Source organism: Pristis pectinata, chromosome 6 (genome assembly GCF_009764475.1).
Source record: "Pristis pectinata isolate sPriPec2 chromosome 6, sPriPec2.1.pri, whole genome shotgun sequence".
NCBI lineage: Eukaryota > Metazoa > Chordata > Chondrichthyes > Rhinopristiformes > Pristidae > Pristis > Pristis pectinata.
The window spans coordinates 36,844,700-36,861,801 of NC_067410.1; the positions used below are offsets into that span (position 1 = coordinate 36,844,700).

At 38.4% G+C, this 17,102-nt stretch overlaps 1 protein-coding gene across 1 annotated transcript in view; it reads right to left on the bottom strand.

Annotated features, from left to right (window-relative positions):
• The window catches only part of pdzrn3b (PDZ domain containing RING finger 3b), a 238,182-nt gene that overhangs the window by 20,517 nt on the left and 200,563 nt on the right, over nucleotides 1–17,102 (bottom strand). The window contains exon 4 of the mRNA XM_052017794.1: nucleotides 6,341–6,594. Coding sequence (XP_051873754.1) covers nucleotides 6,341–6,594 — 254 coding nt within the window. The remainder of the gene's footprint in view (nucleotides 1–6,340; nucleotides 6,595–17,102) is intronic.

Here is a 17,102-nt window from a genome sequence, read left to right on the forward strand (position 1 = left end):
CATTGGGAATGACACGTGCTTCAAAGCACTTGGGACAATTTGCATGAGAAGGCCAAGTTCACTTCCACAGAGTGTTGATTCAGTTTCCTGTGGTTTTCACTCCTGTAGTTACCTCAGTGCAAACAGTCACTTTCACTGACATTGAGTCTACTCTGATGAGGACATAAATGCAATGGGGAAATAATACTGGCAGTAGGAGGTCAGGTCAATTCCCAACACAGAGGCATTGCTGCATCCCAAAATGATGTTAAGAAAGCCACACGTAAACCAAAAAGTGTCTTTTGTGGCAACCCTATACAACGTGTCCCAATGATGGGCTTTCTCGGCATGTATGTAATTTGACTTCCAAATTAAAACTACAATCCTGAAACTTTTAAGTAAGTCACACATATTGTTGTCACACATCATTCCTCCATATATTTGGAGTGATACTTTCGGGAGAGGTGGTGGTGGTGGGGGGTGCAAGTGGTACAGCAAATCATCAACACCATCATTCTCAGCAACATCTTTAACACTGCTTGATGTTGCACAAGCTCCTTTGAACACATGCTTATGCTTCAGCAGTGTGATTTCAATAGTGATGATGCTTCAAAAGTCCACCAGAATTCATAAAAAGCCACAAACAAAAACTCATGATGCCCAGGATAGATGCGAGTACTTGATGAACAAATGGGAAATTAAAATCTGTCCAGTGTGTGACTGTAGTCTCCCACAAGACACTCTGGAACATCAATCATTTGGTGCTCAATTCATAAATGCTGGGGAGGCATCACAGTATTACATGTAAGGTAACAACAACACAGGAAAGAGATCCTGTGCATTACCAGACTTAATTGCTTTTCTGTATCAGTGACTTAATATTCAACCACAGTTGGAACAAAAATTTTTCATAAACTAACATAAATGACACAAGGATGTTGGTGAATGATTTTTCCACAGTTTAACTTTTTGATGAGTACAATTACTCATAATATCTTTTTCTTCAAGAGTTCTCATCACAAGTTATAAATTATACAAAATATATGTTCAACTGGAATTTTACTAATGTTTTCAAACATTGCACATTTGGTATATGCTGTGACTGCTAATTAGATTGTTGGTCCTGTCTTGGTAGAATTTCTGATCCAACAGTGGGAAGACTTTTAATGAACATTTACAATAAACGTGACAGGATCACAATAGAATTCTCTGCTGAAATATGGATCAACAAATTATTGCTAATTGTCTTTTAAAGCAAATTACTGACAAGACTCTTTCCTCAACATCAAATCAAGGTTCAAATTAATCTTTCGTGGGACAAATTTTAGGGAATATTCATTTACACAAATTACTTGGCATCTCCTCATCAGAGTAATTTTTTAATTTAATTAGTTCATGGGTGTATTGATTTTTTTCAGCAACTGCTTTGCTCCTCACCAAAGATAAAACTTTGCTCTCACTTCAAAAGATTGGTTAAAAATGAAAATACATGTATCGTTAAACAGTTCAATGTTAAACTGTCATTTATAACAACAAAAACATCACAAATAATAAGTTCCATTCATTAACTTGGGAGTATTTCCAAATTTAGAAATAAAAATAAACTATGGATGTTTTAATAAATCCTCTCTTCATGCAAGTTGCAGAGAATACAACTTTTAGTAACTCCATCTAACCTTTTCTCACATTATGGGGTTGACAATTGCATGAAAAGAAATTGAACATTCTCTGAGTATTTAACTGATTTTAAAGACCTAATATATTTTAGTACTATGATAATAAAAGACATAACCAAATGTTCCAATTTCCTCAGTAAAACCAGTGGAAGTAGTAAATTTGCCTATGTCGTATTTTCAAGCATTTATACTCTTCACATGGCGATCTAATTGCTTAACATTTAACATACCAACATTTTACTTCATCAGTGAGGATTTGTTCATACTTGGTACACTGACAAATCGTTCACTGCCACCTGAAGAATTTCTTACAATTGCTTTCTTGCTCACTGATTTGGTTGAACGTCCTAATGTCAAGACCACAGCGGAGAAAAACAAAAAACAGACTTGGGTAGTTTTCATGGATTAAGGTATAACTTGGAACAATTGGGGATGTAAACCACAAATGTACATGCTTTCACAAAAAAAGGTCTTCATTTAAGCTAATTTACTGGTTACATTATCAAGTAGCAGGGCTGGAAAAATTAACTTATTCTGCTCCTTTCTATTTTGTACACTATTTCTTATCCATGGAATATGGTTTGACATTTTTTCCAATTGCACATGTAGAATTGTAGGAATACAATGGGACTTAATGTGAGGATGCACTCCACTCTTTTAATAATTGACACCCAGCAAAAGTTAAAATCATCAGCAACTCAAAAACGTTGGCATATAATCAATAAGATCAGGGAGTTCAATGTGTGGCTCATTTCTGAGTGAGAAAGAAGTGAATTTCAGTTTATTGGGCACTTGCACCAGTACTGGGGGTGGGGGGGGGGGGTGGGGTAGCATATTTTTGGGAAGTGTCTCATCTGAATTGGGCTGGGACTAGTGAATCAGATTGCTAAGGATGCTGCCAAGCCTTTAACCTATATAGTGGAGGAAAGGAGAAGGTGGGGTAAATCTGGTACTAAGAGAGAAAGATATATTTAAAGCGGAGGTTGATAGATTCTTGATTAGTAAGGGCATCAAAGGTTATGGGGAGAAGGCAGGAGAATGGTGTTGAGAGGGAAAAATAAATCAGCCATGGTGGGGCAGACTCGATGGGCCGAATTCTACTCCTATGTTTTATGGTCTAAGAAGGCGGCTAGAGGGCAGGGTGAAAAATGTGTAATGATAACCAGAGACTGCTTGGAAGAGAAAGGGTATATAAACAAAAGAATAAACTTCCAATTTGAGTCAGAGCAGGCAAAAATGGCAACAAGACAAAACTGAATGTTCTTTATCTGAATGCATGTAACCAAAAATGATTTAATGGCATAAGTAGAGATATAGGCAACCTCCACATTGGGGAGGCGGGGGTGAGGGGAGGGGTTGCATTCTGAGTAAATGGTCTGTATTGCAAAGGTGTGTCATCTGTGAAGTGATTTGTGAACTATGTAATGGTGAATTTCCATTACCCGAACAAGGGAATGGCCTGTAAGTGGGTACAAACTAATTGCCACCACTAAGATTGAATCTAAAGTCACTGAGGTTTGGTATTAAATACTCCAGGGTACTTTTAGAAGAGATTGGTAAAATGGTAGGGAAGTTTGATCATAGTATGTTGGCCATTGCTTGTCATACTTTCTCATTGAGTTTGCCAATGTACCACAGCCAACTCGTGCCTTATACCTTCATTCCCTGCTTTGTTTAGATTTAGGGCTCTGGCTTCAGATGGAGAGAATTCACTGCAAATCCAAAATCAGAAAATATGCAATAGCTAACATTTAAAAACTGAACATAGTTTACAATGAACAAATATATCTTGAGTCAATAAAGCTCGACTGGAAAAATGTTCCAGCCTCATCTAGCAAGAGAAAGTTAAAGACGGTATTAGATAAAAAAAAGGCTTATAAATTTGGCAAAATGGGCACTAAGTCTGAGGTTCAGCAAAGAGGGATCAAGACATTGAATAGAAAAAGAAGAGTAGAATCCCAGGGTAATCAAGTGACAAATGCAAAAGTAGACTCCAAAAACTTCTCTGGATATATATAAGAAAAACCACTAGTTAAAATTAAAACTCAGGCAGGAGAAACTATAATGCAGAATAAGGAAATGGCAGAGAAGTTAAATAAATTAGTATTTCTATCATCACATAGAAAACATCCTGAAAATAGTGGAAAACCACAGATCTAGAGTGAACGACACTGCAGTTTAAGGCCTAAGGAAAGATAGGGAATGGGTGACCAACAGGCAGAGCAGTAGCAGGAAGGTAGTGCAGGAGTCCCCTGTGGTCATCTCCCTCCAAAACACATATACTGCTTTGGATATTGTTGGGGGAGATGGCTCATCAGGGGAAGGCAGCAGTAGTAGCCAGGATCATAGAAAAGGAGGGCAGGAAAAAGAGTGGCAGAGTTATAGTGGTAGAGGATTCCATGGTAAGGGGAATAGACAGGAGCTTCTGTGGCCACAAATGGGACTCCAGGTTGGTGTGTTGCCTCCTGGGTGAAAGGGTCAGGGATGTCTCTGAGCAGCTGCAGGGCATTCTAAAAAGGGAGGATGAACAGCCAATTGTCATGGTACAATTATCATGTAGAACATACAAAGTCCTTACAGACAGTGGCTGGAATTGAACCTGGGTTGCTGGCGCTGTAATAGCGTTATGCTAACCACTACACTACCGTGCCTGTTATGCCTCAACAAGGGAGACAAAAACGGGATGAGGGAGGAGCTGGCTGGCATAGACTGGGATCAAGGCTATATGGTGGGACAGTTGAGGAACAGTGGAGGACTTTCAAAGAGATTTTTCACAGTGCTCAACAAAAGTATATTCCAGTTAAAAGCAAGGACTGTAAGGGTAGAGAGAGCCAGCCTTGGATAATTAAGGAAATAAAGGAAGGCATCAAACTGGCTTTGGAGGTGGTGCAGAGGAGGTTCACTGGGTTGATTCCAGAGATGAGGGGATTAGCCTATGAGGAGAGATTGAATCACCTGGGACTATACGTGCTGGAATTCAAAAGAATGAAAGGGGATCTTGTAGAAACATATACATTATGAAAAGGGATAGATAAGATAGAGGCAGGAAAGTTGTTTCCACTGGTAGGTGAGACTAGAACTAGGGGACGTAGCCTCACGATTCGGGAGAGTAGATTTAGGAAGGAGATGAGGAGGAACTGCTTTTCCTAGAGAGCAGTGAATCTGTGGAATTCTCTGCCCAGGGAAGCAGTAGAGGCTACCTCATCAAATATATTTAAGACTCAGTTAGATAGATTTTTGCATATTAGGGGAATTAAGGGTTATGGGGAAAAGGCAGGTAGATGGAGCTGAGTCTATGGCCAAATCAGCCATGATCTTATTGGATGGAGGAGCAGGCTTGACAGGCCAGATGGCCTACTCCTGCTCCTATTTCTTATGTTCTTATGTGGAGCTGAAAGAAATTTGCGTGAGTGAAACAAAAACAATAAATCCCAGGACTTGAAAATGTGGATTTCAAGAGAGATGCCTGAGAAAATACAGATGCACATGTTAACATCTCCCAAAATTGCAAACATTCTGGGATGCTTCCTATAGATTTGATGGTAGTAAATGTGAAGGAGATAGAAAATGGAGTTACAGACCAGTTAGCCTAATAATCAGTAGTTAAGGAATCTATTGTTAAGGAAGTGGGAACAGGGCACTTCGAACATAACAACAGAATTAAGTCACAGTAATACAACTCTGAAACAGGACCTTTAGATCACTGAGTCTGCACTGATCAAACACCCATTTACATTCATTCTAAACTGATCCCATCTCATACATTGCAGAAATTAACAAATGAATTTAAACTTGACAGCTGCCATAGTATGATCTGAACCTGGATCTCTCAATCATTAGCCCAGGCCTCTGGTTCACAGCAGAAAGGAATCAACAGGTCTGGCCACCTGTACTGCTTGTGTATCCAAAGAGCTACCTTTCACAATAATGGCCAAAAACAGACTCCTCAAATGACTAGGTTTTGTACTAAGAAGTGAAATAACTTGTTTCAACAGAGGTGCTTGTTTGAAATTTCAAAGCCGTCTTATTACTAATAATTTGCTCCATTTATAAATATATAATTCTATGGAACCATTCTTTCATACCCAAAATACCAAGGTAAATCCATTGTAATGACTTAGATTGCATCTGATTACTTGGCATGCAATTCAAAAATGTGACATCATAAGATCAATACAATCTCACAATCTCAAATAAGAATATTTTCACCAGAGAATAAATCCTGTGCTGCCAATAATCACAGTAGCTGTCTGTGGCAAACAGAGAGGGCAGGTGGACATTTCAGTGCTAAATAATCTTCAACATGTGGTTTGTGAATACAAATTGATGAGTGAAGCCTGCAAAACTGAAACTTGTTTTTCAGAAGAAATTCACATTAGAGTTTTTGAAGCAGCAATTGTTTAAAAAAAAACAAAAGGATTACAACATAAATTGCCCAAATGCAACAAAATTTAATGTTGCCAAATATCATCAAGGCTCTCAAAATTAATTTTGAGTTTTCCAACTGATGGTGGTTTCCAACTGATTTAAATGACTTAGAGGTAACAATTAAAATACTGCTGCTTCCAGAATTATATATAAAACAAAAGAGGATTTTCTTTGTGATTGGACTTAATTTTGCATTTTGAAACAAAATAATGTATTGCATTGCTCTTTACTAAAAGAAAATTCAAGAATATACTTACTCTTCAGGTAAGAGGTATTGTTCCAGTACCACAACAGGTGGAGTAGGTGATCTTATTTTAGCCAGTGCCATGATGTGTTCAAAGGTGATATCTGTCTGTGTGCCCATATCTACAAGTTGACACTCATGTGATGCATTAAGAACTTTTGTGCGGGGAGTTCTTCGTAGCACCTGTACTACAATGGGTTCTTTGGCTGTTCTAAATGCTTCCACGGCTTGCTCATGAGTGGCTCTGGATAAGTCCTTGCCATTAACCTGTCAAATAAAATTTCAAAATCATGAGAATGCAATAAAACCTTTCTGTAATAATACATATGCATAATAGTCTCTGTACCAACTGATACAAATAGGGACACTTATGTATTCTTTTCATATGCCTGCTTAGAGATATAAATTATAAGTGATAACACATCTGTGCTGTACATGGACACGTGGACTACAAGCAAAAACAATTTCAAGCAATACTGCTGATTTCATATGCTAAGCTGAAGTACCCTCTACTCACAACAAGGAAAAACAACAAGAGTAATCAATAATTTAATGGCAAAACACAGCAAGCAAACCTAAATGACAATAACACCAATAAGCCAACAAATTAGCAATAATAACAATGGAGCCAATGGGTTGCTTCAGATTGAGAAGCAACTTCAAGAAAAAAGCAGTGCCACAAAACAGCTGTATCAACACAGTTCTTTAGTTTATCTACTGGTCAAAATGTTGCTGAGTGGTCCCACCAGTGGTAATCTGCATTGAAATACTTGTAAAAGGCACATTTATCTTGTCCACATCTGAATAGTAATTTTGCTGAAAAGGATCACTCTGGAGTAAAGTAGTGACATCTGGACCAGCAGCAGAGCCTTAACAGATGTAATCAGATGGGACAAAACCAGCCCCATCAATGAAACTTCTCTGAAAGACTTTACTTAATAACAAAGGCCAAACTCCTGCTTTGTCGTCTATCAAAAATTATCAAGATTTTGCAATGGTTTTGCATTCAAAAACTATTTCAAAAGAAGTAATTGATTAAGACACTTGCAATTTTTTGGCATTAAAAATGAAATCACCAAAAAAAAACTTTTGAAGAAGTCAAACCATTAAAGAGGACATAAACACAAGAAGATAACATAACTGATTCTTACTCTTCTACCTCATAGCCCTAAATCCACCTGCCTCCCCATTTGAAAGAATGGGCTTACTGATCCCCAGCCTGGTCTAATTTGGGGCAGGGTTTGAGAGCAGATTCGCCAGGGTAAATGTTGGGGAATTCCAGCAAGCCCTTGCTCAACCAGTCGACTTCATGCAGAATCTAGTGACAGATTAGTCCTCTGGCTGCAGTGTGATTGGTCATTTAATAGAAAAAGGAGACAATGAATTCACTCATATGAACCATATTGCACTTTTTGACGCCACACGCATTCTTTGGTGTGCATAAATCCTCCAGAGTCTGTGAACTTTCACCTAAAACAGTTAATTGGTTAGTTTGCATTTGTTCCTTGTGGGTAATTTGAAAGATATGGAATGTACTCTCCAAAATTCAATCCTACTCTTCTCAGGTTTACAGGTTTGCAAATACCTCTCAAAACCACCAATACTCCTGCAAAGTTCGAAATACTTTCCATGTTTCCAGGGAAATATAGTTGAAAGCTTTTATATACAGCTCTCATGAATTTGACAGTGCATAAAGATAATAAACTGAATGCCCATCCCTAATAACTTGAGCCACCATAGTATTTTGTGGACAGTCACTATGATGAACACAAAGCCACTTGATGTACTGCTATGCAAGCTTATTTTCAGAAGATGTTTGCATTTCCGCTTGCTCCCAAGACAATGGAAACACAGAAAAATACTGCCTAGAAATATGACTGTGCAGTGTGACAGTATTTATTTCTATAAATGTGACTGAAAATAAACTTTACGTGGAGCAATAACTGTTATTTCACCCCATACTATCGATCTGATAGGACATGCCCAGGTGTGGGTCATTTTACACACAAGGTGTATATCAAATGATGCAGTTACCCATGCAGTAGCCTGGGAAATTGATCCACATTGTCCCATGAGTGCTGAACATTGAACACTCATGGGACAATTATGTTTTAACAGAACTGCACTGGTCTTCAGGCTCACAATGCTCCCTCACTTCAGGGCATCATGAAGATGTTTGTGTCATTGGAGGGCAATAGGACAAAGGGCAACTCTGCAAGAGTTCCTCAGGGTAGTGCCTTGGCCCAACCTTCAGCTGCTTCATCAATAACCTTCCTTCAATCGTACAGTCAGAAGCAGGGATGTTCGCTGATGATTGCACAATGTTCAGCACCTTTCGCAACTCCTCAGATAACGAAGCAGTCCGCAACCAAATGCAGATGGTCAATATCCAGGCCTGGGTTGATAGGTGGCAAATAACGTTTGTGGCACTCAAGTGCCAGGCAATGATGATATCCAACAAGAGAAAAATCAAGCCATCACCCCCTATCATTGAATGGCATTACCATCACTGAATCTCCCACTATCAATATCCTGGGAGTTACTATTGACCAGAAACTGGAGTAGTCATTTACTCAATGTGGCTACAAGGGCTGGTCAAAGGCTAGTAATCCTGCAGCAAGTAACTCACTTCCTAACTCCCCAAAGCCTGCCCACCATCTAAAAGACTCAAGTCAGGAATGTATTGGCATACTCTCCACTTGCCTAGATGAGTGTTGCTTCAACAACACTCAAGAAGCTCAAGGACAGTACACCCCATCAACAACCATTCACTGACTTCACCACCAAAGTCAGGAACAGCAGTTGGTACCATCTACAGGATGCACTACAGCAACTCAACAAGACTCCTTTGACAGCACTTTCCAAACTCACAACCTCTACCAGCGAGAAGGACAAGGACAGAAGCATCAGAACACCACCATCTGGAAGTGGTCCTCCAAGCCACACATCATCCTGAATTGAAATATATCATTCTTCCTTCCCCTTCACTGGGTCAAAAGCCTGGAAGTACAACTGCCACCAGCATCGTGGGTATACAAACACCTCAAGGACTGGAGTGGTTCACGAAGGCAGCTCACCATCACCTTCTCAAGGGCAACTACAGATGTGCAATTAAATGCTGGTTCAGCCTGTGAAGCCCGCATCCCTTGAATGGAATATATATATTATACATACATACACATAAATAAATATACACACACACATTATATATATATGTCAATAGTAAGTGCAATGTCAATAATGAAAAAGTTATCAAGGAAGGAACATTTTATATATTTAAAGATGGTCCCCCAGGCTTGGTAGGAGACTGAAAAACTTGTCAAGAAGGAGGACGGTGACAGAAAGGGAGATAGCAAAAGCAGTCTGCATAAAAGTTGGTTGACAGGAAGGGAAAATAACTGGGAACTGTTGTCAGCAACCAACTCAAGCTGAGTGCATAGGCAGCTAGCTGTACAAAGAAATAGTGTGATAATCAAACGCGATTCCATTATCCCAAGAGTAATCTGAGAAGTAATGAAAGCAAATGCAGTCAGTCACGTCCCCTCTTAACCTCCTCCTTTCCAGGGAAAACAGACATAACCTCTCTAGTCCCTCTTCATAAATAAAATGCTCTTATCCGAAGCCACATTCTGGTGAATCATCTTTGCATCATCTCCCACACTATCACACCTTTCCAAGAGTATGGTGACCAGAACTGCATGCAGTACTCCAGCTGAGGTCTCAGCAATCTTTTATAAAGTTGGAGCATAACCTCCCTGCTCTTGTATTCGAAGCCCCCATTAATGAAGGCCAGTATCCCATATGCCTTCTTAACCACTTTATCTACTTGCACTGCCACATTCAAGGATCTTTAGATTTGCACACTCAGGTCCCTCCACTCCTCAGTGCTCCCAGGGACCTAGCATTCATGGGTCTTAACCTCTTTTTTTTAGTCTTAGCCTCATTATTACCCCCCCCCCCCCACACAAAATGTATCACCTCACATGTATCCGGAATAAACTTCATCTGCCAATTTTCAGTCTATTTCTCCAACACATCAATATCATCCTGTAGCTCAAGACTACCCTCCACACTATCGACAACTACACCAATCTTTGAGTCATCTGCCTACTTACTGATCCTGCCCTTGACATCCACATCCAAATCATTCACATATATTGCAGACAGCAAAGGTCTCAGCACCAGTCCCCATGGAACACCAAGACTCACAGGCATCCAATCACAAAAACAATCCTTTACCATCATCCTCTGCCTTCTATTGCTGAGCCAGTTTTGGATCCAATTTACCAACTTGCCCTGGATCCCAGGGGCCCTAACCTTTCAAACTAGTCTCCCATGCGAGATCTTGTTAGAGGCCTTTTTGAGGTCCACGTAAACTATCCTCATCAATATCCTTTGTTTTCGGAGAAAATGAAGAAAATATAAAACCTCAATCCTCTTTGTGTCAGCATACTTCTTCATATTCACATACTCTGTTGCAATACCTTAAAGTGTTACTTTGGCCAGTGGATGTCATAATGGTTACAATTTCTCCAGATTTTCATTGAATTCCACATTGATGGAATGACTGAAGTTAGCTGTTTGAATTCAAAATTGCAGAAAAGTGATTGTAGTCAGAGTTTTGATCCTGACTCATACTTTATGCCCATTCCTTTCAGGATGCTTGTGACTGCATGGTTCCCAATGTCTTGCTAGCCTTGCTGCTGTGTCCAATATTTATGGAGAGCCTGCAAATGACAATGAGGCAGGAGACATCACAAACTCAGGTTCCGCTCATTGACAGGATTCTTAGTGTAGCAGGACACTGTGATCAATGTGTGAAAACAAAGGCAAAACCTTTAAATACGAGGTTTTTCCAAAGTAAATCAGTAAATTCAGGAATAATGGATGAATGGGACAGAACAAATCAGGCAAAACTATGGACTTAATGTTTTCTTGTGTGCTTTATCCTTGTTTATTCTTTTGAGAGAATATGCACATTATGGACATTGCACATACAAAAAAAATACGTTTTATAAATGATGTCCCAGTGACAGTTTTATATTTAATAATCAGGTTCAACTTCTACTGTGAAACAACTCCTCCAACCCTAATATACATCATTTAAATAACAAAAGACTAAGAAATCTTCACAATGCATCTCAAATAAATGTAACATTCGACAAATGAAAGTAGCCCCCCCTTATGTAAAAATATATATACTTATGAAATCTAAACTCAAACTGTACATTGGATAATTTAAAAAGAAGATTAAGGTGTGCCTGTGGTACACTGTGGATAATGTTCACAATTGTAATAAAGTGTTTGTAATACATTTATGTAGCCTCTATTCTAGGTAAAACAGCATTGTTTTCTAATGTCAAGAGCACTTGATCCAAACTTGGGAGGCTGCTCGATGGATGTTACAATCAAAGTATTGACTCTTCATCTAAGTTGAAAACAGGTTTTTATTGCAATCACAGCAAACAGATGTCCTCTCTGATTGTATGTTTCAGAATTAATTAATGAAGAGGACAATTATCTTGTTCACAAATGCAACTGTCAACATACCATTTTAAACAAATGAAAAAGAACAAAAAAAACTCTGCTATTTCAAGTATTTGAATACTTTCATAAAAAGTCAACCTTTCCATATTTAAGCACTATCAAAGCACACTCGTACATCACTAATCACTTCTACTAAAATTTATATTTTCAAGGGCAGCAAATGGAGATAAATAAAGTGGGGATAAATTATGCTTTGGAAACAAAAAGTGTTAATTTGGACAATGTATTATTGAAGTAAAGTTGGAATAAAAACTTAGAAACTTACAACTTGTTCTGAAAACAAGTTCTGAATGACAATGCCTTAGCATTCTGGATGACTACATTTTCAAATTTCACACAGAATATGCAGGGAGATAGAATCACACTAATTCTGTTTTTAATTAAAATTTTCAGTTACTCAGTTGTATTTTAATCTACAGTACCTATTATCTAAGATGTGTATATAATAATTATTTTTTGAAATTTGTAATCTGATAATTTGGACATGTATTAATATAATGATCATCTTTTCTGGAAACATATGATTAAAGCTTCCAAGACAGTAAATGAACAAATTTAAATATGTTATCTTGCCTAAAGCAGAAGTAATTAATTATATCAATGACATTATGTTGTGCCAGAAATTCATTTGAGATTGGGACTGAAGAAAGACAATTATTTGCAATTTCTGAGAGTGTGTTAGTTTTTAATTCCCCCACATTTACCCATTTTCCTTTCTTCCCAGTTACCAAATTTATCCCAAGATGGCCAGCAATGCTATACATAGCAATGGAAGACTGGTGTGGTAGCAATGCTTCCTTTGAATGCTTTTTTATTGAAAAATGAAATAGCTTTTGGTTCCTGCTGCTTGATCCACTACCCACCAGAAAAGAGAAAAATTGAATCAAATGACAAGCCAGAATTCTGTGGCACCATCTGCTGATGTTCCAGAATACCTATTTGCCTACTTAATGTATTTCATAGAATTTGACTTTCAAAACATTGTAATTTAAGAACAACTTTCCATTTATGTCACATTTTTCATGAAATCAGGATCTTTCAACATACTGTCTTGCTAATCAATTGGTCTTGAAGTATAGTCACTTCTATAATATAGGAGACATAGCAGCCAATGTGTTGACAGCAAGGTTCTACATACAGCAATGAGAAAATGAGCAGATTTGAGTCAAATTGGTTTGAGAGAAATATGAGCCATGATACCAGGGAGAATTACATCTCTTGCTTGAACTGTGTCAAGGCAACTTTTTTTCAGAAAACTACCTCGTATCAGACGGTGCAAAGCGCCAATCAGTCTGATATTTATGTTTGAGCTTCTGTGGAGTAGTTTATGAGATCACAATATAATAATTTAGGCATAATTACCATCTCTGAACCATAGCTGGCACTCCTGTGTGAATATTGAAAAGCTACCTTTATAAGATTGATATATTCGGTCAAATTGTGCTCCTTTTCAGCCAGTTGTTCTGTGGAGAACCATAGGCCAGATCCAGTGTATGTGCCAGCACAATTTGGACTTCTGGGTGTTTGCACTGAAGGCAGAAGTATAGAACACACTTGAGGTCAGACGTAGGAGAATCTTGCATCCTGCTCTGCCTCAGTAATCGCCACCGAGTCTGGGGCATTCTATAAGACGATGGACTGAGTGGCCAAATATATTTCACCAGGTCTGGCATATCTTGTAAGGACCTGTTCATTTAAATAGTTTAAAGGACCTTAACTAAAAAGGCAAATGAATGTAAGCAATGTGCTTTTTTTTAAACTTTCATTTAATCTTAGTTTTAATTGATTTGTATAAGTTGAATATAGTGTTAAATAGATTTATTTTCAATTGATAGTAATTTTTAAAATGTATTTAAATGTTTCCCCACTGTTTCTGAATATCTCATACTTCTACCATTGCTCAGCAACTACTTTGCTTGGTGGAATATCTACAGCAGTGGGACTGGCATAGCACAGGGAGTTGTGAGGCTGTGAACGGGAAATATGACTACAGGCATCCTGTGTGAAGCAAACTCCAGATGCAATGACATCAACCCAATTTGTTTCAGTCTTTTTTGGATCATAAAAAGCTTTTATAAAGAGAAAATGAGTTTTGTCTGCAATCCAATAAATTAGATCAAAACGTAACAACTTTGTGTTTAGTCAGCACTAAAAAGTGTATACATGCAATGAAATTATATTGCTAAATTACTCAAAAGATATCTACTTCAGACAGAAGTAATTGAATTGCTTGCCTAATCATTAGAAAATAGAAAGATAACAGATCTCTACACAAAGAGGAATAATAATTTCTCTGCACTATTTTTTTCTCTCAGTTGGAAAAGCATTCAACATTACTTATTACAACCCAGGAGTCAACCAGCAGAGTAATCCTAACAGTCCCAGTTCCCCTTTCCTTATTTCCCTGAAGCCTTGCAAGTTATTCTCCATGTGCCCCTCACTCCCCTATGATTCTTTTACCACTTAACTGCACTAAAGGGTAATTTACCGTAGCCAATCAATCTACTAGCACATCCTTGGGATTTGGGGGAAACCTGAGCACCAAGCAAAAACAGAGGAAATACTGTAGACACAGGATATATTAGCACCAAATAGTAAGTTAGCTGCTTGGACTGAGATAGTGACTTAAGTACTTTTTGCATCACCCAGACCACATATAATATTCCCAGGACTGACTATTTAAGAACAAAGCAAGCTCCATTGCTTTTCATTTGGATTCTAATGAAGATTTTGCACAGCTTAAGGAAATTCTGAGATAGTTTGATGGGTTCAGTGTGTATTACTATTGATAATATTCATCAGATTTTTTAATTATCTATAATGTAACTGTGCAGAGTATACTTTTCTGATACTTCTAAACTTATTAGCACATTACTTCTATTGCCGTACAGCAATAATAACATTTTCTGGAGGTATAGTGCCATAATCCTTGGGGCAAAGAAAGCTATCTTTGGAAATAAGGACAGAGAACCTTTTAGAGTGCTTTATAATTGTAATGGTTCTACAGCCCACAAGCAAGATTTTCACTTCTTTTATTGTTTGACCCTTTGTAACTCATTTAAGAATAAAAGAACAACACCTGAGGAAAAGGAGATCCAATCCAGGTGACATCAAAAAGGTAAGTGAACTATAAATCAGGCTCAACACTCTTTTTCAGCAGTGACTGGAAAACCTACCTGAAGACAGGAGCTTGAAGTTCACTTCAGAAAGCCTGCTTCTGGTGCTCAATTTCAAATGACTGAGCTGCGGATGATGTAGCCAACTGGACTGAGGTCCTTATAGACTGAGTAAGGATAGTTCTGACCAATTAAGATCCAATCCCAGTCTCAGACTGAATGACTGTGGCATTTGTTTCACAGTCCTCTGAGACACAAAAGACACTTGCCAAAAGGAAGTGGCATAAGTCAGAGCAGAGTGCAGGAAGAAACAGAGGCTGCAAAATGAGAAGCAGCAGGAGAAAGGATCAGTTGCAACATGGTGGGCTGAGAGGACTCACTCTTCCCCCCAAAAAAAGTCTCATCCTTCTTTGAAGGGGTAAGGGAAGAGACTCATTATTGCAAGTAGGATATTGAAGGTTCTGCACAGTGAACGGATTAGACGAGGTGGAATACTGAAGGGGTATGTGGAGTAAGGAAAGAATGGCATGAGATCACGTGAGATAATGAAGTGTATGGGGAGAGACGAGAGAGTGGGATTCAACTGGACAGGCCAGGAATTAAACCGAGGAAGCTTCTATTGAGGAAAATAAGAAACTAACATGTCATAAAGGGTAAAAACTATACGAATGGCATTCCCATGATTAGCTCTAGGAAACTTCAGGACAAAGTATAGGTCGAAAGAAAGGGCATGGGTGCCTACCTGTCCCTATTTGGTGAAGACAATCCTGACCTACAACGATCCATTCCAGATCCCATGTTGAATGACCAGCCTCAATGTTTGTGTTGGAGTAGGCTGCCAGATGAGGCAGTGGCAGAAGCACAGTGGGGTGGCCCATAGATTGCAACAGTGGAAGTTGGGGTCCAACATTTCTCTTTCAATCTAATCTTTCCTTCCTTCTTCATTTTGATTTCTGCCCCAGATTTTACTAAATACTTCATTTTATTTCTCTCTGGTTGCAACTCTGTATGCCCTATTGGTTCATCAGTAATGACCAGTGCCTACTCAAATCCCCAGAGTGACACAGAATGACTCAGAAGTAGTTGCTATTGTGTTTCACTCTGGGGAAAAAGTGATTTTTCAATTACACAACACACAAAAGAAACATTTAAGTTTCAAAGTCTTGCAGTTAGCAAGTTTGATCATTCTCACCTACCAGTATCCTACATTTAATGTGATAAACATGCCCACCCAACAAATCAATTTTTGCATGTTCAAATACTTATTGCAGCTTACCTTTATTTAAATTTCCTCACAGCAAATATCTCAGTTGTGTTTATACAGTACGATTCTTCAATTCTGTTTGGTAGTATCCGGAAAACAAATGCTTTAAGTGTTTGTTCCTTCTACAATTAATGCTCCAATTCTAGTCACCCAAAGTCATCAGTGGAGCTTTTATTGCAATGCATATCAGATGTGTCTTGTGCAGAGAGATTTTTCAATCATTCACCAGGTCGGTGTCTGCATCTTCATTTAGCTTTATTATTGCACAAGCTTTTCTTTATAAAATAAAGACAGCATTCCATAATATAACCTCTTCATACCACCTCAAACAAGAGCAGACTGACTCATGGGCAACATAGAGAGGCTTGCTTGAAGAAATACATCAGAAAACAGAAAGAACAAACAAAAAATGCTTTTCTTTTCAAGATCAGTAAATCGTTATTTATTGCAATGCCCAGTCAATTTATCAAGTGCTAATATGGAGAATATTCGCTAAGTCCTAATTTGCCACTTCACCTTTAAACTATTGCACCTAACAATCTTTTAAATGGTATTTACATAGAACAGTATAGCACAGGAACAGGCCCTTCAGCCCATGATGTGCAGAAATAATTAAGCTAATGACACCCAATTAAACTAATTCCTTCTGCCTGTACAAGGTCAATATCCCTCCATTCTCTACATATTCATGAGGATATCTAAGAGCCTCTTCAATGCCTCTATTATATCACTACCCCGGCAACACATTCCAGGCACCCACCACTCTCTGTAAATAAAAACTTGCCCTGCACATTTCCTTTGAACTTTCCCCCTTTCTCCTTAAATGCATGCCCTCTAGTATTAGACAT